This window comes from Vanessa tameamea, chromosome 13 (genome assembly GCF_037043105.1).
Source record: "Vanessa tameamea isolate UH-Manoa-2023 chromosome 13, ilVanTame1 primary haplotype, whole genome shotgun sequence".
NCBI lineage: Eukaryota > Metazoa > Arthropoda > Insecta > Lepidoptera > Nymphalidae > Vanessa > Vanessa tameamea.
In genome coordinates, this window is record NC_087321.1 from 12,405,821 (window position 1) to 12,431,569 (window position 25,749).

Sequence of the window (25,749 nt, forward strand, 5' to 3'; positions counted from 1 at the left end):
TAGTTTATTGACGATAACTGAATAGTATATATACACTTGTAACATATATTGCTCAACAAGTAACATACTGTGTATTGTCAGACATATTACTCATTATATTAGAGTTAATGCTGGCCCTACACATCCGTTCACTGAGACGATATGGTCGGTGCTACGCTGGCTGTGGTGACTGTTTGTCTAATTTGTTTATTTTACGAGTGTAAAGTCTAATTAGAAAATAAAGTCTTATCTATGCAATATTTTTTAATGAATGCACTGCATTTAGACATTTATGTTCTTCTTGTTTCTTTTGTTTAACTGACGTCATCGCAGGTTGGAGTCTATAAGCTGCTTTAAATATATTTTATTTGTAACAAGCTCACTTAAAATCTCAGACTGATGTAGTAATGTGTCACTGCCATTAAAAATGGAGCCTTAACTTTTCCGAATAGATAACAATGTCAGATAATCTAATTTGAATAATTTCATTGGTTGACTATTGCGCGGCCATCGACCAATGAACGTTCAGATAAACGGCAAATTAGTTGATCCGTCTTTGAATCTTGCTTTAAGAAACTGATTAGTTTTCAGGTGCTATAGTAATCGCTTCAAATATTTAATGTAATTCAATGTATATACCTGACGAAACTCATTTCAAAATAAAAATATTGGTAGATATTCAGTTTCTTGTAAATGATGTCTCTGGAAGACCATTCACAAGTTTTTATTTGTTAACTTTTCGTTATTAAGTATATATGTACAATTAAATTTTTTGTAAAATATCAAAGTACAATACTATGAAATTTGTTGTTGTTAATTTAGAAAATATATATTAATCTTTATATATAATATCATGATTTATTTTCAATTGTCAGTATTTTGTTGGTAATTAACTATTGTAAGAACAAACGCGACGTGGAGCTCGATCGTGAAATGCCAAAAAGTGATACGCGTCAGAATTGGTTTCCAACATAAGTCGGTTTTTAACATTTTGCAATCGAGACGAGCTTCGAGTGTGATTCTTATGAAACATCTCTGAGTGAACCGTCGAAGTTAACGATATCAGTATTATGTGACTAGGCTTATTTATAAGATTTGAATAAATATGTACATAATGTAAACGGTTCGTTTCATTTATTTCTTTTATAAAAATACAAGACATAACAAATCATATATTAGCTTAGAGCGTATTGTGTACCGGCCCCTGAGACGGGCGCGGAGGCTCAGCCGAACTGGCAGGCGTGTCCGCAGCCCGCGGGGCACAGATGGTGCTGCTGGGTCCAGGCGCGCATGTGGCGCAGGTGTCCGCCGTGCGCGCAGCCCTGGCACCACGCGTACAGGCCGCGCACGGCCTGGTGGCACACGGCGCACAGGTCGGGGGGGGCCCGCGCGCACGCGTCGCAGGGGGCCCGCGCGCGCGTGCGGCGCCCGCAGCGCCCGCAGCACGCCGTCACCGTGGTGGACTGCTGCGAGATGCTCCACACGCTGCTGAGCCATGCGCAGCGGATCACCTCGGTGGCCACGTTCCACAGCTTATTCCGCTGCAGCAGCTCGATGTACCCGAGCAGCCACTGCTCCTGCAGACTCTCGTCGATGTACGGGAACAGATCATTTCTGTAACGAATAGAATACTTTAGAACACTTCTTTCACGCGGGTATTCGATGTGTGCGTATCGCTGTCGCGCCGCAGCGGGCCCGTGCCTGTGGTCGTGCAGTGCGAGGCACACGACGGCGGCCGTCTGCACGTCGCCGAGGTCGGCGTGCAGTTTGAGCGCGGCGGCCAGTAGCGGTGCGGCGGGTAGGGCTCCGCGCGTGGTGACGTCACGCACGCACAGCGATCCCTCTCCAGCCTCCTCCCCGCCCTCACCCTCCGCCTGCGTCGTGCAAAGTGGGTAGTTTTGTTGCTTAACAAAACAACATACATATTGCGCAGTATAGAACTAGATTTCAACTAAATCATAGTTTACTTTAAAATGCGCTAGTTTAGCCAAACGATACTCACGGAACTGCTGTAATTTTGGCTGTCCGATCGCTGTAAGGTCGGTGACGCGGGGGGCGGCGCGGAACTCGAACCGGAACCGGATCCCGAACCGGAGCCAGACGAGCCACCCGGCGACGACGCTCCGGCCTGATTTGATAAATTGTGTGTCGCAGCATCTAAAATTTTTGTTTAAAATATTAAACGAGTGAGCGTCATCACTCGTATGACGATTGGACAAAGGTGGGCACCGTCGTGTTCGTGGTGCGGCAGGTGTGCGTGCGAGTGCGCCGGCAGGGGCGCGTGCGTGGCGGGCGGCGCTCGCAGCGGGAAGGCCTCGTCGGGCAGCGTCCAGTCGGCCGCCTCCACGTCCACGTAGTGCGCAGACGCGGCCGACACCCAGCCGCCCTTGTCTGCCGGCACCGAGGTACACGGTTACACTGCAGCCGGGCACGACTACCTCGAACGGTATATTCGAGCACATCGCATGTGCACACTTCACACACGCACGCATCGGCCATGCTAACCGTCGGAGCCATCTCTCTTGGCGAACTTGGCGGGCGGGATGTAGATGCTGTGCGTGGGCAGGCCCAGCACGCCGCTGTTCTTGTGGAAGCGGTTCTCCCACTCCTCGACCTCCTCCAGCGGCTCCTCCTCCACCGCACTGAAACAGCACGGGAGCGTGACATCCCGCCGGCGGCGTCCGAGCGCGGCGGGCGCGGCGGGCGCGGGGCGCGCGGGCGGTACCTGTAGGGCGGCGGCGGCGGGTCGGCGCGCGGGGGCGGCGCGCGCGGCGGCGGCGGCGCGGGCGCGGCGCGCGGCGCGCGGGCGCTGTACACGGCGCGCACCACGTCCCACACGTGCGCCACCTGCGCACCACGCCGTCAGTCGCGCCGCTGCGGCCCGCGGCCATGGCCCGTCTCCGGCGCGCATACGTACCATGTAGCGGCGGTGCTCGCGGGCGACCTTAGCGTTGTGCTCGGCGAGCACGTGGGGCGGGTCCCCCCTGATGCGGTACCGCTTGGCGCAGGCGAGGACGGCGCCGTCGGGGGAGACCGGGAAGTGGCGCGCGAGGGACGAGGACGCCCCCCCGGGGAAGGCCCGCTCGAGCGCCGCCTGCGCCGCCGGAGTCAACGACCCCGCCGTCGGCTGCTTGCGCCTGCGCCCGGAGCGATCTTTGCGTTTTATCGATTTTCGCCCGCTCGTTTTCGTAAAATTTGGCGAAAGGAGCGAAACGACCGCTCCGAGATCTCGAACTTCTTAGAGCGAGATATTAAAACGATGTAAGGCGACATAGCTCGCGCTCACCCGAGGCCGGGCACGTATCGCTCGGGCTGGTGCAGGCTGGTGTGCGCGGGCAGCGGGCTCTCGGGCAGCGCGTGCGCCAGCTCCCCGCGCGCCGACACGCAGACGCCCTGCGGGTTGGCCCACAGCACGGGGTGCGCCGCCTCGCTGAACTTGTGCCGGTACAGGCTGCAGTCCTGCGGCGAGACGGTCGCGTCACTGGAGGCTCCCGGAGTCGTCGGCGCCACGGGCGGGCACTAACCCTGCTCGTGGAGAGGAAGGCGTGCGGCGAGGCCTGCCACGCGATGGCGGTGGTGACGTCCCGGTGCTCGGCGAAGGTGGCGAGCGGCACGTGCGGGCGGCGCACGTCCCACACGTGCACGGCGCAGTCCAGCACGAGCGCGCACGACGCCACCTGGAACCTGCGCGCGGCCCGAACGGGCACGACTCGTCATGAAAATTGGAACTCGACGTACAAATGGAAGCGTGTTTTCTATCTGAATTTAATAAGATGAACGATTTTGTTTCTTCTGTTATTTGAAAGTTTTTTATTAATACCACTGGAACTCGTGTTCAGCTGACAAAAAAAAGAGACACAAGACAGCGAACTGTTTTGTGTTTGCCTGTGTATATAGATAACAAATAAGTTAGCGTTAATTTTTATTTATTTGTTGATTTTCATGCAGGATATATAAATTGAATTACATATGTTTGTTTAGAAAATATATCAATGCAATATCATTTTTGGAAAAGAGTGAACTCGTTAACGTTTATTATTTGTTAATGTGTTACGAGTTTTTCTGTTCGTACTCACTTCTTCTGCGGTCTCCATTTGACATGTCCCACGGACGCTATCGTGTATATCGTGTGCTCCAAGTTCGGTCGCGCGTGAATATCCCACACCTGAGTGAAGGCAACACTGTTAGCTCGCGTCCGACATCTTGAATATGTTTTAATAATTGAGTCAATTTGAATAACCTCGCAATGCTAACTGAATAAACTAATGTACATACAACGTATACCTGAAGATACACCTCACAGGTTAAGGTTGTTGTGTTTGTTGTACGTTTAATGTTGTATAAGAAGATGCGCTTTGCAGTTTCACCAGCCGAAATCTAGACTATTTTCGTGAAAGGCGTGAATTTTATTTGCTTGTGTAATGTGTTATTATTATATATAATTTTACTAGGTGCTTGGGCTTTGTGCAGGTCCCTCTGGGTAGGTAGCACCCACTCATAAGATATTCTACCACCAAATTACGCATACGCATTGGCGATAAAAGTAATAGTGAATATTTCTGATACTGCCAATGTCTAAGGGCGGTGGTGACTGCTTACCATCATGGGGCCCATTTATTTCTAACCCTTTTTTAATAAAGGTAGCCGACTGGCAAGTCTACCTACCTATTTGACAATCAATACTAAAACACATATAAATATAGTTATTTTTATATAGTAATAAATATAGTTAATATAGCTATTTTGGGATTAGATGAGTGTGTTGCGCTATTTTAAAATAAATATACGAATATTTATTGTAACTGCGCGTTAGATGGAATCTACAGCGGCAGATGGAATACGTGAAATTTCATTTTTATTTTTATTTTACTTTACTTTTAATTTATTAAACTGTTCAAGTGATAAGTTATCTACGTTTATAATGTATTCGATAAATAATAAATACTGTCCTAATAACCAAATTTCGGCCACTCTCGATTATCTGAAATAAACTTGTCAGGTAAAAAAACAGTACGACAGTCTAGGCGATTGTGCGCAGACACAAGTACATTCGGCAATAGAAGTGGAGTCTCTTAATAAATAATTTCATCTATTTAATTTCTCCAGACAGGTCAATAATATATCTACAGATACTGATGGCCATTTTTTTGTTGCATGCCATACTTATATTTTACTATTGTATATCTTCACATAGTAGTACTACAATTGTTATCTCGTCAGAAGTGTCCTATCCCCCCCCTAAATCCTAAGGCCATGGGTGCACTCTACATTCATCCAATCTTGTAGTCCGTGTGATCGAATGATATTTTTTTTTACTTTGAATTTCTCGAAAGGCAAACCAGATAGCTTTTTAGGCTGGACCGTGATTAGAATCCGGGACAGCGTTATCTACAGTCGTCCAAGGTTGATCAATTGATCGACGAGACGGTTTGCCATAAATCAATATATCATTTAATATAATATAAATAATAATCATACAAAACTATTTGTAACCGACATGTGTTCAACATATCTATTAATATAGTTAATTAATTCGACGAGTTCATTTGGCATTAAAATGTCTTGTTAAAGAGATAAACATTGCGTCACAGTCACGTCGGCCGCACGTGCCGCTATCGGCCGCCCCGCTTGCGCGCGGCTCGCAATAGGTACGTCGCCCACTGCGTTACAATGGCGACACGCGTCTAGAGATGTACTGATTTATGGAAATAGTTCTTAGACTAAAAATAGAGTGCGGTGAAATGAGCACCCAATCTCTACTTCAAGACGTGACAGCGTGTTCACGTTGTCGAGCATTACTAAAATGATTATGATTTAGATATATTCTTAAATATGGACAAGTTATTTACGTTAGATACTGGAGTTGGATTTTTTAAAGTAAGAAGTTAAACGGGCTATTACTCTTTAACCTCTTTACCAGGGGAGCACACAGGGCAGGTGCTCGGGGCCCCCTTTCTCAGGGGGTTCCCGAAAGGTTTACACTGTAAATTTTTTTTGTAATGTTATCGGCGGTGCTGTGCAGTGGGGTCTCGTTAAGTACGATGGAGGCCCCAACTGCCAACTCACTTAAAAAGGCAATGTACGTGGGGTAATGTCACGAATGGACTAAGAGGCCCTCCGAGAGCACTCGATGGTGTGTAAGTTGACATGATCAATGAAATGTCCCGCGGGGGCGGCGCACCTTGATGGTCTTGTCGCGCGAGGCGGTGGCCAGCCAGGGCACGTCGGGGTGCCAGTCGCAGGCGAACACGGGCCCCGAGTGCGCCGTGAACTGGTGCAGCGCGCGCTCGTGGCGCCGCGCGTCCCACAGCTGCACCGTGCCGTTCTCCGACACGGCCGCGAACGCGTGCGCCACGTGCGGGCTGAACTGCACGTCGCGGATCGACTCCGTGTTGCTGTCGGCCACGAGCGCTCGCGTCACTCACCGTCACTCACCGTCACTCACCGTCACGCACTCGGCGCGCATTCCGCCCACAACCGATGCCACACCGACACTCATTAATGGTGTGTGCCAGTCGGTGGAACTGCAGGCACGAGGGACCTAACATCTCAGTTCCCGATGTTGGTAGTGCATTGATGATATCAGGAATGATTAATATCTCTTGAAGGACCAATGTTAATGGGCAGTGGTGACCGTTAACCATCAGGTGGCCGATTGCCAATCTGCCTATGTATTTTTAATGATAAAAAAAGTGTTTTAAATTATTTTGTAATATAAATAAATATTTTGAAGAAAATACCTTATGAATGTCCTGGCAACCTCCTTCATTCGAAGATCGAAACACTTCATCATCCCATCTTGAGATCCCGATATCAGCAGAGCTGGCTCGGTCAGATGAAAACTTACCTGATAAAGACATGGGACATAAAACCAAACATCAAATATTTTAAATAACCCAACTAGTATATTCAAACACTAGTTTTTCTAGAAGCCTTCCCTTCGTTGGGATTCCAGCTGCATAGTAAAATTAATTGAACATGGTTCAGTGCTTTAACCATAAAACCGTAATAGGCAGCCAGACTTACTATTGCATTTATAATCATGCATTCTAATTGATGCACCAAAGAGGAGCATTTGTTTGAAACATTATCTGTTAGTCTACTGCTTGTATACAGACACTATATATATTGGGCGGTTGAAATGAATCATGGTATGATACATTCAGAGTGGTAGCTATCTCTTGATAATGGTTGGTTTAGGAATATCCAATGTTGGTCATATTGGGATAATAGATTCAGCATGAAAATCAAATTGAAAGTCTTTACTAAAAGGTCTTTCTCCACTTAAGTTCTTTTCTTTAAGTCTTTATGATTCTTAAAATATCTCCAATCTTAATGATTCAATTACAGAGTTTAGACTACAAATGTTTATTTACAGAATTTCAGAACATTATTCTGTTATTTATATTGATAAGAAGTTATTATTAGATAAGTTCCTGGTCTGCAAATGACTATTTTTAACTTTAAAATGTCTAGTAAAGATTACCTTATTGACTGTTCTTTTATGGTCAGAAAACACATGCTCTTGTTTTGAGCGTCCTGATCGTCCAAGATTCCACACAACAACGGCTCCATTTGTAGCTGCTGTGGCCAAAGTATTTTCTGTAAAATAAATGAACAAACACCTCATTGTTAAATTAAATACACCAAATATTTTAGAACTTATTCAAGTAACAAAGAATTAATTCTTAATATTTTTTTTTTTATGTAGTACAGTAACTTAATTAATTAATATATATTTTAAAATGTCTGAATATAAAAATAATTACCTTCAATAGTGCTCCAGGCAACATCAATAGATGAAAAGTTTAGATTTAAATTTTTTCCCACTCTCAAGTTGCATACTTCCGAAAATTCATTTTCTCCGATGGAGAACACTTTAAATACTGCCGAACAAAATAAATATAAATTAGAGCTGTTATTGACAAAACTTATCTAAACCTTATATAAAAATATAGCTTTTTTGGTTACCATTTCTCCCGGCTATAACAACTTGACTACATTCTTTGTTTAAAGCTAGAGCGTTCGCTGGTCCTTCTTGTGAAACACAAATTGTATTTGACGGTATCATTTTGATTTGTTTTTAATAAGTAAGTACATTAACATTGTTTTATTTTGCAAGAAGTTTTACGTTATTTTAAAGTATGTACATGTGTACATTCAGTTTAAGTTTTGGACCAGCGTCCGCACTCTGTACTGATAATAGTCTAATCACTTTGATGTCCTATTTAGACCATTATTTATTTATAATACATATAATACACGAAATTAGCATGTTTGTATTGTGATGTCACATAAAGTTGGATTTATGTTATTGTTATGATTTGACTTTTGTCATTCTATGCCGATTACAGAGTGCAGACAACGGTCCAGTATCTAAAAATTATACCCTATGGTCGGTACCATAACAACTAGGTTATACAAAAATGATATAATTATTTTTTAATAAAGAGGAGATTTGTATGAAACTATTGAAAATTATTTATTAGTTATGTTCCTAAATTCATTTCGGTTGATAAGTGATATAAAATTTATAAACAATATTGTCAGCTGTCAAACTTAATTGTCAAATGAGATGTCACGAGTGGAATTATCAATTTTCGGTTTTGGAAAAAATGTATAATTTACACAGAACCTTGAAGATAAATAACTAGAATTATCTAGTTTTTAAAATGTTTAAAAAACTTTCGTAAGGGTACTAAGTTAGTGACAATGGATGGTGGTGACAGAATTCTTGTCGCCGCTGGTCTTACCGCGGCTGTTGTTGTGGGAGCCTTCGTATTATGGGGTCCAGGAGGAGCTCCACGAGTTCGGAAGCGTCGAGGTCAGATAGCAGGGCTTCAGAATTTAGGAAGGACATGCTTTCTCAATACGTTACTTCAGGCTCTCGCGGCTTGTCCCACTTTTATTGAATGGCTTAAAAAGTACGCGAAGGCCAATGGACATAATAGTATGATCACAACTCTGTACACCGTCATCGAAGGTTCGTACCTTAACTAACCTTAATTACATTACTTTTAGTAAATTTAATTACATTAAAACTTTGTTTAACTGCTGTAACTACACTATATTATTATGTATATTGTCATTTATGTTGTATAATTTTATATTTAAAAACTAATCAGATTAACTGACTGGATTTAGAAAAGTTTATTATACAACTGGTTATATTTAATTCATAGTTGTAAATGGGACACATGAGTCTGCTCGAGGTACACCTGTGTGTCCACTGGGTGTTCTCCAAGCTCTGCGAGCAGCTGGTTGGGTTGTGCCTGCTGATCAGCAGGATGCACATGAATTACTACATGTGTTATTGTCTTGTATCGAGGAAGAAACTACAGTTATGTCTAAAAAGGTAAATTGAACGTATATTATGTAAGTAGTAGGAACATTCTTCCATCTTTTGATTGTTCTACTCCAAGCCAGAATTATTGATTGTGTTTATTATATTAATGTTGATTCAAAATTTTGTTTCAATATAGAGGCATTACACTTTTTGATATTGTTAAAGTTATTATAAAAAATATTGTTAACTTAAAATGATTTCAAAATTATTTGCATAGGTTGAAATATAATGCAACCAGGGGCTACATTTAGTCTAAGATTTGACGCATATCTGACATGATTTATTTTTTATTTTTGTCATCAATCTACAATTGCCTCAACCAAACTAATTACCTCTACTGATACTACAATATCTATCTATCTATATAGCAGATAGGTAGAAAGATAATATGACAGTGATAAAAATATAAATCAACACCACTCTACCCTTTTATGGTACTTTTTCTTCAGTTTTTTCACCATATTTCTATTGTCTTGCAGAGAATCAAGGAACAAAGTACTCAAGTTGTCTTTTATTTGTCTTCAACTGTAATTTAATAGGAAAATATTATATTGAAACTCAATTGAGACATTTGAAATGTAACTTATTATGTTTCAAAGCTAAATAATTGGAATTCATTTTTTCAGCCTGGCTGTCTATCAGATGCTCTGGGCCTCGGCGGTGGCCGTGCCTGGTCCGCGTTGGCGTCTCCCGCATCCCCGCCCGCAGCTCCTCTGTCGATGCGAGACGATGGAATGTCGCGACCGGCTCGACCCGCTTCAGCCGCGCCGCCGGGAGAACCGGAGTTAGTCGATCCAGGTACTTATGAGTCATTATTTTACTATAGTGGTCTAATACAATTGTTGTATAATATTAATATTTAATATTGAACATAATAGCATATACAGAGTAATGTATGTATGAAATAATATCTACATGACATTGATCAGCATTACATACTTTTTAACAAAAACTGGCCTACAACCAGCAGGATTTATATTGATATAACCGAGCGGTTGCAGGCTGGTTTCTGTGCCTATGGCAATCGTATTGCTATATAAGTTTGTATAATTTATAATTATAAGTGTGCATACCTGGACCCGAGCGACAAACATGCCATCACACCGATACCTCGCTGTTTCTGGCTCTGTGGTTTTAAAGAAATGCTGTTCACACATGGGAAGTAAACATCTTCGATAGCCAGTGCATGTACAGACCGTGTGCGTGTGCAGACGAGGCGCCGTCGCCGCTGCGGCTGTCGAAGGGCGTGTCGCGCTCGTTCTGCCACCTCAGCTCGGCGGGGCGCCGCTGGGCCGCCGCCCCCGCGCGCCCCGCGCCCGCGCCGCCCACGCGCGGCACGCTGGCGCAGCGCACGCACTGCACCGTGTGCTCCACCAAGGTTCTCTCTTCTTCTCCATAGCACGAGAAAGATTTTGTCAATAGTAACTCAGGAGTACTATTTGTGGCCCGGCACTACTGACTGTGCGTCAATATTACAGAGTCCCGTGCGATACGACAAGTTCGACAGCATTACGTTGTCGATGGCGAACGCTAGCACCGGCCTCTCCGGCACGTACAGTCTGTCTGGTAAGATATCGAACTTCCTTCATTAGCTTTACATTCGAATAGAGATTCCAACTGAACTATTAAAAATATTGTTTGAGAACTTCACAAAAGTCAGTAAGTAAGATCAGTAATATCTGAAAATATTATAAAGTGGCCGGAGAACAAATTTTTGCTTCAATTGATATGATTTCATTGGTCGAGTCTTAATTTGTTATTTATCAATAAAGTAATATTAAAACTCAAGCAGATATAAGAAACCATCCCTCGAGAATGGTGCAGTAGTTCGCTAGTGCCCATCAAAAATAAAGGGGATGTACAGGATTCCAACAACTATATAGGATAAAGCTCATGTCACATACTATGAGAGTATGGGAGAAGGGAATAGAGAGAAGATTGCGAGAAGAGAGTGAAATTACCCAAAATCATTTGGGGTTTATGTCAGGGCGACGGACAATGGACGCTATTTTTGCACTCCGCCAATTGAGCGAGAAGTACAAACGTGCTCACAAGAACCTGCACATGGTAGGGTGCCTCGTGAAGTGTTATGGTGGGCATTGAAAGAGAAAGGTTTGCCTAGGAAGTATGTCGAGTTAGTCCGTGCTATGTACAGGGGATCCTGTACCTCCGTCCGATCGTCTGCCGGCAACACCGACCGGTTCAGTGTGGCTGTAGGGTTGCACCAAGGGTCGGCTCTAAGTCCTTACCTCTTCCTGCTAATTATGGACGCTCTAACGGCGGACATACAGGAGGAGGCACCCTGGTGCATGCTTTTTGCCGACGACATTGTACTGGTTAGTGAAGATGGACCTGAGATCCAAAGCACAGAGCACAAAGCAAGATCCATAGAACAGAAACTGGAGAATGTTGGCTTGAAAATCAGTTGAACGAAGACTGAATACATGTTCTGCGATTTCGGCGGTCTCTCCGGTCCTGAAGCCATAGCGCTTGATGGCGTGGCCCTTCCAGTCTGCTCCGACTTCCGGTATCTCGGTTCACTCATTCAAGGCGATGGCGAAATAGATCGAACGGTGAAGCACAGGATTAACACAGGGTGGATGTAATGGCGGCATGTTACGGGAACAATTTGTGATCCCCGTATTTCCCTTAAACTTAAGGGGACGATCTATAAGACCATGGTCAGACCGGCTGTTCTATATGGATCAGAGTGTTGGGCTATAAAAGGGATGACTGAAAGACAATTGCATGTGGCGGAGATGAGAATGCTGAGAGGAATGTGTGGTGTTACGCGAATGGATAGAGTAAGGAATGAGTTTTTATCAAAAAAGTTAGGCCCAAATATGTTTGATACAAATTCTAGTTTGATTTTGTTATGTATCAGGTCTTTTGCGCGCTTTCACTGCCCCCGAGCTGGTGAAGGGTCTGCGCTGCTCCAAGTGCTGTCCCGAGGAGAGCTCGGCGGTGCCGCAGCACGCGCAAACCAAACACATCCGAACCGTCACTTTTGGGAAGGTAACCGGCCAACCGACATTGTTTTTATTAATAATAACTCGTCTTAGTCCATAAATATTAACGGGGGTAACGTCCGCCGGCCCGCAGCTGCCGGCGTGCCTGGTGCTGCAGGTGGCGCGCGTGGAGTGGCGCGGCGGGGGGCCCAGCAAGCGCGCCGAGCACGTGGCCTTCCCCGAGACGCTGTGCATGGCGCCCTACGCGTCGCGCGCGCGCGAGGCCCCCGCGACGGGCCTGGCCGTCTTCGGCGCGCTGGGGGCGGCCCCCCCGGGCGACGAGCGCGCCGCCTACCGGCTGGTGGCGGTGGTGGTGCACGTGGGCGGGCCGCACTCGGGGCACTTCGCCACGTACCGGCGCGGGAACGGCTTCGAGAGCAAGCGCTGGTGGTACACGTCGGACACGCTGGTGCACGAGGTGTCGCTGCAGGAGGTGCTCCGCTGCGCCGCCTACCTGCTGTTCTACGAGCGCGCCCCTCCCCCCCCGCCGCTCACCACGCACTTCTGAGCCGATGCCGGCTGCTCCTCTGTGGCGTTCGAGATGAACATACCGAATGCTCTGCCACTTTATTGACCACGGAGTGGGACTCCTGAGTCTCCGGCCTCCGGCCTGTGAGTTGTCGTATGAGTGAATCGGCTGACAGCTGCGGTGCCATAGGTACAAGGCTAAATTTATATGTGATCATAATGACCTTAAATATGTATGTATCCTTTTTGAAATATTTAAATTGGCTGTGTATTCAATCGAAATTTTATAAATGTAAATAGAAATTTCTAAATAATTGCTAATTTTTGTGCAAATTGATTAATTTACTTTTCTCTGGAGTCGGCACAAAATCTATAATAACATTGAACAGTATTCTTCTCCTTGTAGAATTTCTCGTTGATGTTTATCAATATATCTGAAATTTAAATCAAAAACCGAAGCAGCGGTATATATTCTTACATATTTATAGGCATATGAATGAATTTCCTTTACATTTCTGGAGAACTCATACCCACGTAGATATCAAAGTTATTAATAATTTTGCCGCGTTGGTAGATGCAAATTGTAGTAAAAAAAAATGTTACCGATAATTACCCAGAGCTTCGACACGACTTTTGATATTAGATTAGAAGAGTTGCTATAAGGCTGCGGAGTTACGTGAACTCCTTTCTACCTAAATGGATTCGTAATTTCTCATTTTACTGTAGCTTTACAGGAATATGAAATTCACGCTTGTTACGTCGATAGTGCAACTTTTAAGCAAAGGAAACTCTGGAACGCGGCTGCGTTGTACTAAATACTGTGAAGGTTTTAGCATACAAAAATATTACATACTAAAACTTCTCACACGCACTGCATTTTCTTGTATAAGTTTTATGTGTATCGGCTTAGATGTTCGACTTTTTCTTTTTAAATATATTGCCTTACCAAATATACAATATATAACTCAGACATAATGACTGAGAATTAGGAATAATCTTTAAATTAATTTGACAAGAGTAAAAGTGTCGCTGTCTTTGTCTGCTTCGTTGAGTTATAGGATTATTTTGACAAGTCTTCTATTGACTTCACTTCAGGTCAAACAAAGCCTATAGCCCATTCCAATCGAAGTAGGAATAAAGATAAACCTTAGATTTACGTATTTCATGCGATTTGCTAATGACTGACCTATATTGTGCACTACTAAGAGTTACTGATTAATATATATTTATTTATAATACGATACCATTTCACTTAACTATATATATATACAGTTAAATTTTACTTCCAAAATTCCGATGACAGTTTGGTCGACGTTCAAAACGCCATTTTTTCACAAATCCATAGTGAATATCATAGATTAATCGAGCTCTATGTTCTAATGTATTGGAGTCAGTAGGGGTAAAGTGGAACACTCCAACAGCCTCCGCCTCAGCCAGCTCATGAGTAATGAGTAGTATCGTCTAATAACTTATCTTGCAAATGAGTTTAATTGTAAGTTCACTTCCGTTCAACCGATTGAGCTTAAATTTTGTACATTCATTATATGCTGGTAATTATATAATTGAGTTTATTAAATTTCCTATGAACTTAAGATTTGAAGTAACTTCATGTAGTCAAAGATTCGGGTTCCAAGGATTATGAACCAATGCTGTGCTGTACTTTATGATACGCACGATCTAAGTTGGTCAGTCAGACATTAGTCAGGTCAAGTTTATAGGAAAGAAGAAAGGAGTGCGGTCACACACATAAAAACACATATTGCGTGGTTACAATTAAATTCATAGTTGATGATCGTTATTTTTTAGTGTTTCAATATGGAGAACGTCACCACGTCCTTCAGGCTGTCCGACTTAGATGGTTCGTATTGCAATTGTTCAAAGTTACCCGTTGTGCTTTTTACGGGATAAGCTTTGGAATAGATTAGCTCTATTTGTCTCTTTCCAATCTGAACAAATCGCCTTTGTATGACAGAGATGGCCTAACTAGAGCCTCTTCACCGTTTCTATTTTGAATAAGAATATTGATGTTTCATTCTATCGTATTTTCTGATTGCGTTTTAGAACGGTTACATATCTTAGTGTTTTCTATTAGAGAGGATTTATTCTTAAAATCAAGTCTGGATTTTTGATATTTATAAAGATAAAACGTCCTTTACATTGTTCTACTTAATATTCCAACTGTTTACATGAGCGATGAGCACTGCGCACGCGCATTTAAAGTTAAGGATTAAGACTTATTTCAAATTAAAATAATCCGTGTATATAAAATTGTATCTCATAAGTTTTACAACTTACGCGATTTTTATTAACAGAACTCTTACACAGCTAACATAATAAAAATTCTAAATTTATAGTTTTTTAAATATACTGTGGCAGCACTGTAAGCACTTACGTCACCTGCTCGGTATAATGGCGTCTGTTTTGTTTTTATCTGTAACACTCGTAGGGCTGTATTGCACTGTGCCATAAGGTAGATATTTTGAATATTATTATTAACGACAAGACTTGCGCTTAGAACTATGAATTTTGATACATTTTGTCACCTCGGGCTTAGTTGTTTAATGTGCCCTCTTATTTTATTCTAATTATTGTTATCTGGTATATAGGAACTGTGTACTAAATACCAGATAAATATATATATAATATATGTATGTAAATTACATTAAAATCTTCAGATTTTTAGCCTGACCGGTAGGAACACTAATCGTGTAAGAGTATATTTTTAAAACTTTTTCTGTAAATTTGTTTTGGCGCGGTTTGATTAGTATTATTTTTATAACAATTAATTTGAGTTAATTAATAAAAAATCCTATATTTGAAATAAAACTTAATAAATTGCATTTATTTTGAATCTTGATGTATCAATTACTATATTTATTTTAAACACGTATGTTAAATGTAAAGTGTTTCTTTTTGTCCGTTTGCACTTTAAACATATCCGATTGAGTGAAAACTCACTTTACAATGTAGGTACAACAGAATACGCAAGTGGATTCGGTTTTTTTTACATATGATCGAAAGCAGCAATACAACGCATGCTCCAATGCAAAATATATTTTGTAGTTGTGCAATTTCCGCAGAGCATCGGGCATCCGGAAGCGCGGCCCGGCCGACCCTGGCGCTCCGTAAGTTTGCGTCATTGTACGTAAATAAGCTTTTATTCTGCTTAATATTGTCAGGCGACCCGAGAGGCGTTAATACTACGTACTTAACAGTTTAAGATTCCGTTAAATAGCAAAAAATATAATTTCTAGGTGTAAAATGTTTTATGGTGAAGTTACAAAAATATCGTTGAGTTAATTCTATTTAAAAATTGACATTAAGTGTTATTTTTGCTTAAGATGTTAAAAAATTTAAAGATCTATATGAATAATTATCTTAAATCAAACACAGCCTTGTGATTCGGCACGTCGAATTGGGAGAAATATTGCGATTGTCTATGGAAAGGTGGTTTTTCAGTGATTTCTGTATTTAAATTATTACTTCATGTTTATTACGGGTATATTATGCATGTTCAAAATTAATACTCTGTTTCATGTTATTGAAATTCAAATATAAAGAAGAATAAAATAGGTTAACTATTAAAATTAATTAACAACTGTTATTTTATTTCTTTCACGTTTTTTCTTTGTAAGAACTAAGAATATTTACATTATGATTTGTAAAGTACTGTAGGTATATCCTTAATTGTTTTAGGAATATGTTGTTCTAGTTGCTACAGTTTTTTTATGTTTCAATTTAATGTAAAATTATTTATATTTTCAGTCTATCCGTTTTGTCGTAACAATCATGTGTCCTGCTTTGATTATTTTATCTGTCCCTTTGTTGTACATAACCATTTATTAAGTAATTTCTTATTGTAATAAGGTAAAGGTAATTGATTATACCTGCACTGAACAGAAATTATCTATAAATACAGGGTTATTGGTAATTCGACGTATTCCCGTAGTCCCATGCATATGGGGGTTAAAAATATCGTAAATAGTCACCCCCTATCACCTCCTAACGGGAATACGTCGAATTACCAATAACCCTGTATATAATTATCTTAAAAAAAACTACAGGCAGTTTTCAATTTTGCTTTTGTGTGACTTTTCATTGGTGTGTTTGATCCTTAAAGAGTAACATTATTATATTGGCACTATTTGTTTATTTTTTGTACAAACATTGTGACAGATATTTTATTGTATTTTTTGTTCCTATTTTGTTTTTGGATAAGAATGGTTGAGTGTTGTGATGAAACTTGTGTGTCAATGTAGATAGGACTATTGGATCTAATTATAATTTACAATTAAATGTATTATAAAAATTAGTGTTTTATTTGTTTCTAAATTAGTGGAATACCAAAACAATCTTACACATTATTTGACGAGCTGATGCTAATAGACAGACAAAATTTATGTTATAAAATGGACAACAGACTAAAAAAATATTATGTTTGAAATAATTCGAAAAGTATTCTATTACAAAAGTAAAGACAAATGAAACTTTGGTCAGTGATGTGTTGGTACACAGATGAACCTTGAAATTATGTAGTGCACTATCAGCATCACAGTAGGTAAGAGTAGATGTTCTATGGTAGAATTATGACAATGCTCAGTGTGTCTTAAATATAGTCTTATTATTGTGTTTAATATAATTCGTGAAATAAATTATTCTGATTGTAACACAATTTCACAACATATGTGAAATTAAACAACATCATTTTAATTTTTTAACTCTGTAATAGATATCAATAAAAAATAGTACAATTTTGATATTTATTTACTTATGTAATAAAAAAGGTGATCTGTTTGGTAGCATCTGATCAACAGAAATTTTTACAATGTCAAAACTGAACTTAAAATTATCACATGGATATTTAACACTAAACAGGCTTGTGGCGTAGTTCAGGGTTATGACATACTGTCTATGAGTGAGGCTCGCATAGTTGATGTGATAGCTGTTGGCTTAGCATCATTAAGCTTGAACACACTCTCGATCACTGAAATTTCTGTAGATGTGGTATCCATTCCACAAAATGCACTCCAATCATTAACAACAAGGCCAGCAGCAACAACATCACTGCCTCGGTTAACTGTGCCTGCCACCAATGGTACTTGTAGTAGAGATGAAAGTTCATCTTGATCTTGTATAGTAGTTTTGGGGTGGACGAGACCACCTCGGTTAGTTAACGCAGTATATGACCCTACCAGTACATTTCCTGCCACAGTTTGCCTAAAAACTTCTACATCTAGTGTGTCAGCGAGGATTTCTTCAGTGTCTTTGTCTAAATCTGGGTGTACTAATGCAACATAGTCGTTGCAAGCGATGACATTGCCAAGAGCACTAAGCCGCTCCTCGACTCTCTGTACTTTAACGGTGTCCGGTAGACTGTTGCGTATGTGCTGTAGTTCTGTGTCTGTGGTTGAGGACGGTACGAGAAGTCCATTTTTGTTGGCAACAGTCATTCTCCCGATAATCCGACATCCAGCGATGCTCACATGCACAACTGGAATTGTGTCCGCTAGTTCAGCTTCAAACACGCTGTAGAAATTTTCCGATCCACCGATCGCTACGAGGCAATATGAATTTGTTAGTTTACTAAACACTCCCACTTCATTATTATTTTCAAATTGTACACGGACCGCCATAATTACTTTTCTTTTTTATTGATTTTATGTATTTTCAAAATGTTTCACAAGCTATTTCAATCTTCACGTGGAGCGAAAAAACACTCAGAGGTTTACTCTAGCTGTCAGTTTCTGACTCAATTGTCAGTTGTCAGTCTATGTATGAAAATAATATAACTGTCAAATTCAAGTTTCAACCATATTGTGCAATAGGAATCATTCAAATCAATGTATTAATTTAAATTATATTTATGACTTATTTTAATTCCTGGATTATTCTTCATGGACATCAAATGGACATATAAAAGCGGATTTATTATTTGACATCAATGTCTTAGACAAATTATGTTATTATGTTCATATTAATCGTGCGCAATTATATTATGTTATGAATAAAATTATTGACAATGTCCCGGGAGTAGTTATAAAATGTATAAAATTGTTAATTTAAATTGCTTTATAGAATTAAATGAAGTTCCCACATTTCCCAGTGATACAGTACAAAATTTAAGAAAAGCCGTTCTTGCTCCAGTGCTGTACAAGCCAAATATTCTGCAAGCTTTACAAAGGATAAATTTTAAATTTCATAGGAATTGCAGCGTCTCAAATTTATTAAGGGTAATTCATATTAGCCTGGATACCATAAAACATAAATAGGTTTTCTTGCTAATATAGATATATCAATATTTTCAAGGACTGTGATGTTGCGGAAGAACAAACATTGTTAATGTTTTGGGGCTCGAGAAGTTCAGATAGCAGAGTAACAATAAGCATGTCTGCTTCTAGCTGCTCATCGCTTCATGCACCCGTTAGTAAATATTATTTTAATAAAGATATGTGGTGTATCTATTCTAGCAAAATTATAACAACAACTTCTGTTTATGGGGCTTATACAGACAGTATTTCATATATAAAGTAACAGTTGAAATTACCAAAAATGTAGAAACATCTTAAGTGATCAATATTATTCATACAACTAAAGTTATCTTTTGCTCAAATATATCGGATTACGAACATCGTCAAATATATGAGTTCATTTAAATCGTATTTAAAATGGTAATAAGCAAAGCGCCGGTGGTTTCTAAGCATCCAGAGTATTAAATTATATGGAGCACATCATTAACACAAGTCTCATCGAAATACATTTTAAGTAAATTTCACACATTTGGATTTCTTGAATATTATCTGATATTAAAATATATATACATATTACCGTGGCAGAAGGAGTAAAGATACTAATAATTTTGCTGTATTTTCCACTAGAAACACTTCTAGATTAATCTGGTATTTGTTACACATTAATTGTAGTTTCAAATTTTTGATAACAGTTTCATCGATAGTGATGTGTAACATCTTTTTTTACGAATCGATTAATTTAAGACATAAATTACATTTAGTAAATAAAATCACTATCGCTTTTGAATGATAAAAATACCGAGAAAACTGGCGAGAACGTCAATAATTATTCTTTTTCTCCAATTTTATATGCCCAAATGTCACGGAGCTATATCTTTCGGTAAGAGACAATAAACAAGGACTCCACTGTAAATTGATCCTTAAAATCGTTGTAGCGTTGTTCATATTAGATTACCATTGTTTATAGTTATAGTGCTATATTATAATTGTGCTTTCTTACTTCAAGTAAGGTAAAACTCCACGTTTTATTTTTTCAGCAATTAAAATTAAATAATTTGTTATTAAACAATTATGCATGATACTAATATATAAACTGCTAACACATAAATATATACATTTATATTGACATTTAACTCGGTGGTAGGTTTTTGTGCAAGCCCGTCTGGGTAGGTACCACCAACTCATCAGATATTCTACCGCCAAATAGCAGCACTTAGAATTGATGTGGTCCGGTTTGAAAGGTGAGTGAGCCAGTGTAACTACAGGCACAAGGGACATAACATCTTAGTACCCAAGGTTGGTGGCGGATTGATGATGATAAGGAATGATTAAAATTTCGTACAGCGCCATTGTCTATATGGATGGTGGTGACCACTTACCATCAGGTAGCTCATTTGCTTGTCGGTCTACCGATACCATAAAAAATAACATAGAAAAGAAGCTCATTTATATATACTTATAATAGATAAAGACCTAACGTCGATCTCGTGTAACACCAATTTTTAGCAAAGAATCAGAATTTATTCAATTAATGGAAACTTATTGAATTCGTTGACTTTAGTATAAAACAATAAATAAAGAGCCTTAAACTTTAACACTATCATATTTTGTGTCATGTATTATGTGTTCTAAATATTAAATTGCTTTAAATAAATCACACGATACGCCAGTATTTCTTGTGTTTTCTTCATTGCATCTTACGTATTAACATAAAAAAACATATGTATTATGTCATAGTAATAGAACAGTTTTGATATTTTGCCTTTAAATAGCGAACTTAAATCAGAAGTCGTGGTTAGACTTGTGTTTTAAGTTCTCTGTTTGAAACTATTGAGTTAAACAAACTGATAAAATTGTACGTTATTTATTTTATTTTAAATAATAATAATTATAATGTACTAACGTAAAATGTATTTTTTACAATTTTTATAATATATAAAGAATCTATCTTAGAAGTACTTATGTAGTTACGGAATATATTTTTAAATGTGTTGTTATGTTTTAATGTAACGAATGTAAGAGATCCCAATAAATGCAAGAGATTTTTAGAAACCTACCAATAGTTACAAAATGAGTAAGACCTGTATGTAATTGACTACCTGTTACTATAATATTGTTTTAGGCTAATGTTAACAACACTAGTTCACAAAGAGACAGAGATTTGCGTTCAGTTGCACTGCAAACCGACATTAGCTTGCGCTACTCTCCAGGCATTGGATCACCAGGTTTATATCTTTAATCTTATAATACCAGGACAAAGGTCATTCTGAAAGTATATATCTTTAACTATCTGATATATTATAACTGTGCTGTTTTTAGAAAAAAGGTTTTGCAGTAACAAACATTAAAATTAAACTGTAAAATGTCGTGCCTTGAAAGTTACAGTTACTTATTCGTTTAATGCTTTTTCAGTAAACCTAACTGAAAGTGAGGAGCAGCGACTGCTGCGCGCTCGTATTGCTGATTCTCTGACCTTCTCATCACCTGCATCGTCGATCCTACAGCCAACTAGACGGTCTATGTCTATACTTGGCTCGGTTTGCGCTCTACTGCTTAATAAAAGGGTACCGACGTGACGTAATCATCAAATAACTGTAGTTACAAATCACAGTCATTTTTATTATTTTACAAATTTAACAATTTTAATTTAGATATAAATGTATTGAAAGGATCAAGGGGAAGAAGTCTAGTAAAGTCTATTTAATAGTTATTTTATCTACGTACAGCTAATGTCCAATTTTTACAATACCTTTAAGTAGGTGAAATAACTATTAGAAAGAATAATTTAATCATATTTAGGGATCAGACGCAAAGGAGGTGTCGGGCATATCCGGTAGTCACTCCGATAACATATGTCGGATCTGCTTCGGGGGAGAGTCGGCGGAACGTCTGGTGCGGCCGTGCTCGTGCCGCGGGACCATCGCCGCCGTGCACCGCACTTGCCTCGAGCGCTGGTTGCTGCAAGCCGCCACGTCCTACTGCGAGTTGTGTCGACACCACTACGTAGTCACTCGCAGTCACAAGTAAGTTAAGTGAATGATGGGAAAGAATGACTTTCAAACATTCCGAACAGGTGGTAGAATTTTGAATCAATAAAAAAGTGTAATACTTCTATGCTGAACTTAAATTTAATTTGAATGGATTCGATATTTAAAGCCTTAAAACTTTATCTTTATGCTGATTATTACTAATTAAACGAAACTAATAAATTATTCCAAGATACGTTGTGCTCGTATACGGCTCCGTTTCCTCGGAACCACCTCGGCTCTCGTATTCACATTAGAAAGTCAGACGAGGAAATGCACGACCTAACGGTAAGAACTCTGGTCTAGCTATAGGCATTACGCTGCCTCCTATATACAGGTTATTGGAATGGGAATTTTAAAGAGCGACCTTTTGTACGAATTCGGTCATGTTCGAATACGAATTTCCACCAGCGTCCTTTCTGATCATTTTATTTCGGTTGCTTTGAAATAAATTTCTAGTTTTCATATTTTTTCGGAAAGCTAAGTAAACGATTATGTTTTTAAAATAATCTGCAGAACAAGTTTCATAATGTTTTTTTTTGTTTTTTAGGCATATTTGAGGGAAAAAAATAAAAAATATATTGAAATAATATCTTTTTCCGTCTCGCATTTTTAAATTTGGACCGATAATTATTGTTTAAATATTGAAAAATATCCAGTGTGTAATCGTTTTTATAAATCAGAAGAAAAAAGTAGATTTTAATCGAAACTTTTTTTTAATAAATTTTTGAAGTTGCAATTTTGACTTATTTTGAAAAATCTAAAAAACGTGATAACTCAAAAATGGTTCACTTTTGCATCATGCATATGGGGTTTAAATTATCGCAAATAGTCACCCCTATCACCTCGTAACGGCAATACGTCGAATTACCAACGACCCTGTATATTACGTTGCCTTTCTCGGTCACGTCGACGCATTGATTCTATAGAAAGAAACTAAGGGTAGGTTTACAGTTTGGCGGTAAAATAGGGCGCACTTCCCAAGTGGTAGATTAGAATGCGTCGGGCTCGTACACAAGCTCGCGGCCGGCAGGTGGTCGTGGGCGCGCTCGCTGGTGGAGTGGGCGCGCTCGGGGCGCGGGCGCGCGCTGGCGGCGGACGCGTGGCGCGGCGCGGCGCTGGGCGCGGCGTCCGTGCTCGGCACGGCGCGCGCGCTGCACGCGTGCGACGCGGCGCTGCAGGCGGGCGCGCGGCGCGGCGGCGGCGCGGCCCTCGCGGCCAACCTCTTCTCGTCGCTGCTCATCGGGATCATCGGTGAGTCGCCTTCGGTTCTGATCTCCCGTCTTTTATTGGTCTAATCGTTCGGAAACGGTTTAGCCCCCCTCTATATAATTCTCACTTTTATCTAATTCCGACTGTTGTATGCGGTTTCATAAATTATGTTAGGATGCGTACTTACTGCTCTTCTGATTATTTAGAAAATTTTTGTTGTTGTCGGTAGCAATGTCACTTTAAAATGCTATGTTTGACCTGCTTGTAAACCGATTTTTTCTGGGTCTACCGAGTTTTACGGGCCGGCAATCTACAGGCCCTTCGGTGTTGCAGATGTCCGTGGGCATTGGTAGTAATTTTCCATCGGGTGAACCTCCGGCTCGTTTGAATGTTTGAGTTTATAAGATGAAGAAAAAGTTTCTAGTATTGTTCAGTATGCATTTGGCTTATTTAACTATTTTTATATTATATGTATTTATGTACGTGTGTATAATTATAGAATTTATGAGTCTTCCTTATTTTTTATTCACTATACACTGACAAATATTCTTTATTAATTATTATTTATCTGGCGTACTGTCAAATATAAAACAATTACATTTAAACATTTTGGTTATTTATTACTAATATGACATATTCCTAACGTACTCTAGGTGCACTCAATGGCCTGCTGACGACGTGGATGCTGCTCAAAATCCAGGAGCACCAGATGTCGTGGCGCGCGTGGCGCGACGGCACACTGCACGTGCGTGTGGCTTTGGGGGAGTCTCCCACTCCAAGTGCCAATTCACTCGCTACGGTGGTGCCCGAGCGAGATTCAGATATCCACCAGGATCCGTCGCGAGTTACTGATCGATCCACCAATATTGCAGACCCCTTCATAGTTGCCCTACCCTACACGCTCCCGGAGCCGTGAATACCGTAAATATTAACCTATATGCTGAATAAAATATCATAATTACGATAATGTCCCAAATGTTCATGTACCTGGTAGTATCGACTGGTGCCTTCGCAATACTACTAATATCGATACTGTTGGCGAGACAAATGCGATCACTGTCAACTCGTTAAAAACAATTACAATAATTAGTAACGAACACGATTAATATGAAATAATAAACGAATTATAAATTGTTAATGATATTTATTTCATTATATCCATATAAATTAATATTATAAATAATAATAGTCAAAGAATCATTAGACGATTATTCTCAAGTGGTTATAAAATTAATATATCAAATTATAAAAAGTAAATATTGTTAGAATGAAGGTTTCGTTAAGAGCTGCCGCGAGGATGCAGCTTGCTTATGTAGGTAAATAAGTGAAGGAGATCCACGCTGGCAGCGCGTCGTATCATAGTAAGAGCTAGAGACAATACCAGAGGGACTATGACCTAAACAAACGCTCGAGATATAACTGTTAGTCAAACTTAAAAGCTAATATAAAAAAATCACATACATCTTTAGATTACAATAAATAGGAGGACTCTATACGAGACGGCGCTCGGAGAAACGGCGAGTTGGGCGGACACTGGCGAATAAACATCTGACAAACATAACACACGAACAAACAATATCAACAACATACGCTCTTCGGACTCACTAATCTTCCACGATAATATATTTGTGACTCAAACGTTCAACTACTGCGTCGCTCAGACCGACGGACGCCGGACGGACGGTGACGTCACTGCTCGTCCTTGAACCGGCGGTAGATGGACTGCACGTACGTGAACACGCACTTCCAGTCCGGCTTGCGCATCGCGACCATGTCGTCCACGTCCAGGAGCGGGTAGATGCCCGCCTTCTCACTGCAATCAATTCGTTTTACTATTAATGATAATTATGTATACATTATTGCGACCACATCTGATGCTAAAGAATTATTACTTCAATTATTAATTGGCACCGAATGTGGCCAATATTTGCCATCGAATGTGGCCAATATTTGCCAATTTCATTATTCATTTAATCATTAGTATGGCTTTGTTTTGGACGTAGTATATTTTGAATCAAGTTTCATTTCCTATAACCATATAGGTACGTTACGCATACGTATACGCATTCGATGTTTCCATACAGATTGACCTCATTTTGCTGAAATCATAGCTCGGATTTTATTCAGGGATAGAATAGCCCAAGAAGGAGACTGATATATAGTATTGTCCGATAATTTTAGACTTTCATGCTGGGGTGTGGTGTATACAGGGCCGGACCGTAAGTTTAAGGGGCCCTGGGCTAACACTACTTACGGGCCCACCTAAGACATATCTGAACGTAGACTTGAATTAAATTAATTGAATGGGTTTGATTAATTGCAGGACTCCCAGGGCTGCAAACCATACGATCTGTTTAATTTAATAAAGTTATGGATTATTTTGCATTGTCGTCTATTTTTTACTTTGACTTGACTTAGCTGGTGCCCCCTTGAATTCACGGGGCCCTGGGCTGAAGCCCAAA

The 25,749-nt window shown here is 40.2% G+C and overlaps 5 protein-coding genes across 9 annotated transcripts in view; 2 read left to right on the plus strand and 3 right to left on the minus strand.

Moving 5' to 3' along the window:
* Window positions 1-1,096: 1,096 nt before the first annotated feature.
* Window positions 1,097-8,296, minus strand: LOC113391476 (GATOR2 complex protein WDR24). The gene is made up of 15 exons (XM_064216737.1): window positions 7,951-8,296; window positions 7,749-7,865; window positions 7,466-7,581; window positions 6,720-6,826; window positions 6,161-6,374; window positions 4,056-4,144; window positions 3,504-3,663; window positions 3,266-3,438; window positions 2,897-3,116; window positions 2,705-2,826; window positions 2,485-2,621; window positions 2,209-2,370; window positions 1,982-2,136; window positions 1,681-1,853; window positions 1,097-1,593 (listed from the first exon to the last, which is right to left on the minus strand). Exons 1-15 carry the CDS (start codon window positions 8,048-8,050, stop codon window positions 1,203-1,205), a joined length of 2,436 nt encoding a protein of 811 aa, XP_064072807.1. The 5' UTR covers window positions 8,051-8,296; the 3' UTR covers window positions 1,097-1,202.
* The window catches only part of LOC113391475 (uncharacterized protein), a 93,969-nt gene continuing 74,278 nt past the window's right edge, over window positions 6,059-25,749 (minus strand). For 4 of the 5 annotated variants that reach the window (XR_010309316.1, XM_064216723.1, XM_064216724.1 and 1 more), the window contains one exon: window positions 24,412-25,100. Coding sequence is in view for 4 of the 5 variants with exons in the window: in XM_064216723.1 (XP_064072793.1) it covers window positions 24,977-25,100 (124 nt within the window). In the remaining variant the exon portion in view is untranslated. Of the gene's footprint in view, window positions 6,106-24,411; window positions 25,101-25,749 lie in introns of those variants that run through there. The other variant, XM_064216726.1, reaches the window with a different exon arrangement.
* Window positions 8,519-13,203, plus strand: LOC113391472 (ubiquitin carboxyl-terminal hydrolase 30 homolog). The gene is made up of 7 exons (XM_026627440.2): window positions 8,519-8,962; window positions 9,162-9,334; window positions 9,952-10,123; window positions 10,537-10,703; window positions 10,804-10,891; window positions 12,210-12,340; window positions 12,428-13,203. The coding sequence occupies exons 1-7, from the start codon at window positions 8,692-8,694 to the stop codon at window positions 12,839-12,841; spliced, it is 1,416 nt and encodes a 471-aa protein (XP_026483225.2). The 5' UTR covers window positions 8,519-8,691; the 3' UTR covers window positions 12,842-13,203.
* On the minus strand, window positions 17,508-18,558 carry LOC113391473 (eukaryotic translation initiation factor 6). The gene has a single exon (XM_026627441.2). The coding sequence runs from the start codon at window positions 18,432-18,434 to the stop codon at window positions 17,697-17,699; it is 738 nt and encodes a 245-aa protein (XP_026483226.1). The 5' UTR covers window positions 18,435-18,558; the 3' UTR covers window positions 17,508-17,696.
* On the plus strand, window positions 18,619-24,425 carry LOC113391471 (uncharacterized). Its single transcript, XM_064216740.1, has 7 exons — window positions 18,619-19,031; window positions 19,108-19,221; window positions 21,172-21,274; window positions 21,462-21,613; window positions 21,849-22,072; window positions 23,109-23,329; window positions 23,941-24,425. Exons 1-7 carry the CDS (start codon window positions 18,843-18,845, stop codon window positions 24,201-24,203), a joined length of 1,266 nt encoding a protein of 421 aa, XP_064072810.1. The 5' UTR covers window positions 18,619-18,842; the 3' UTR covers window positions 24,204-24,425.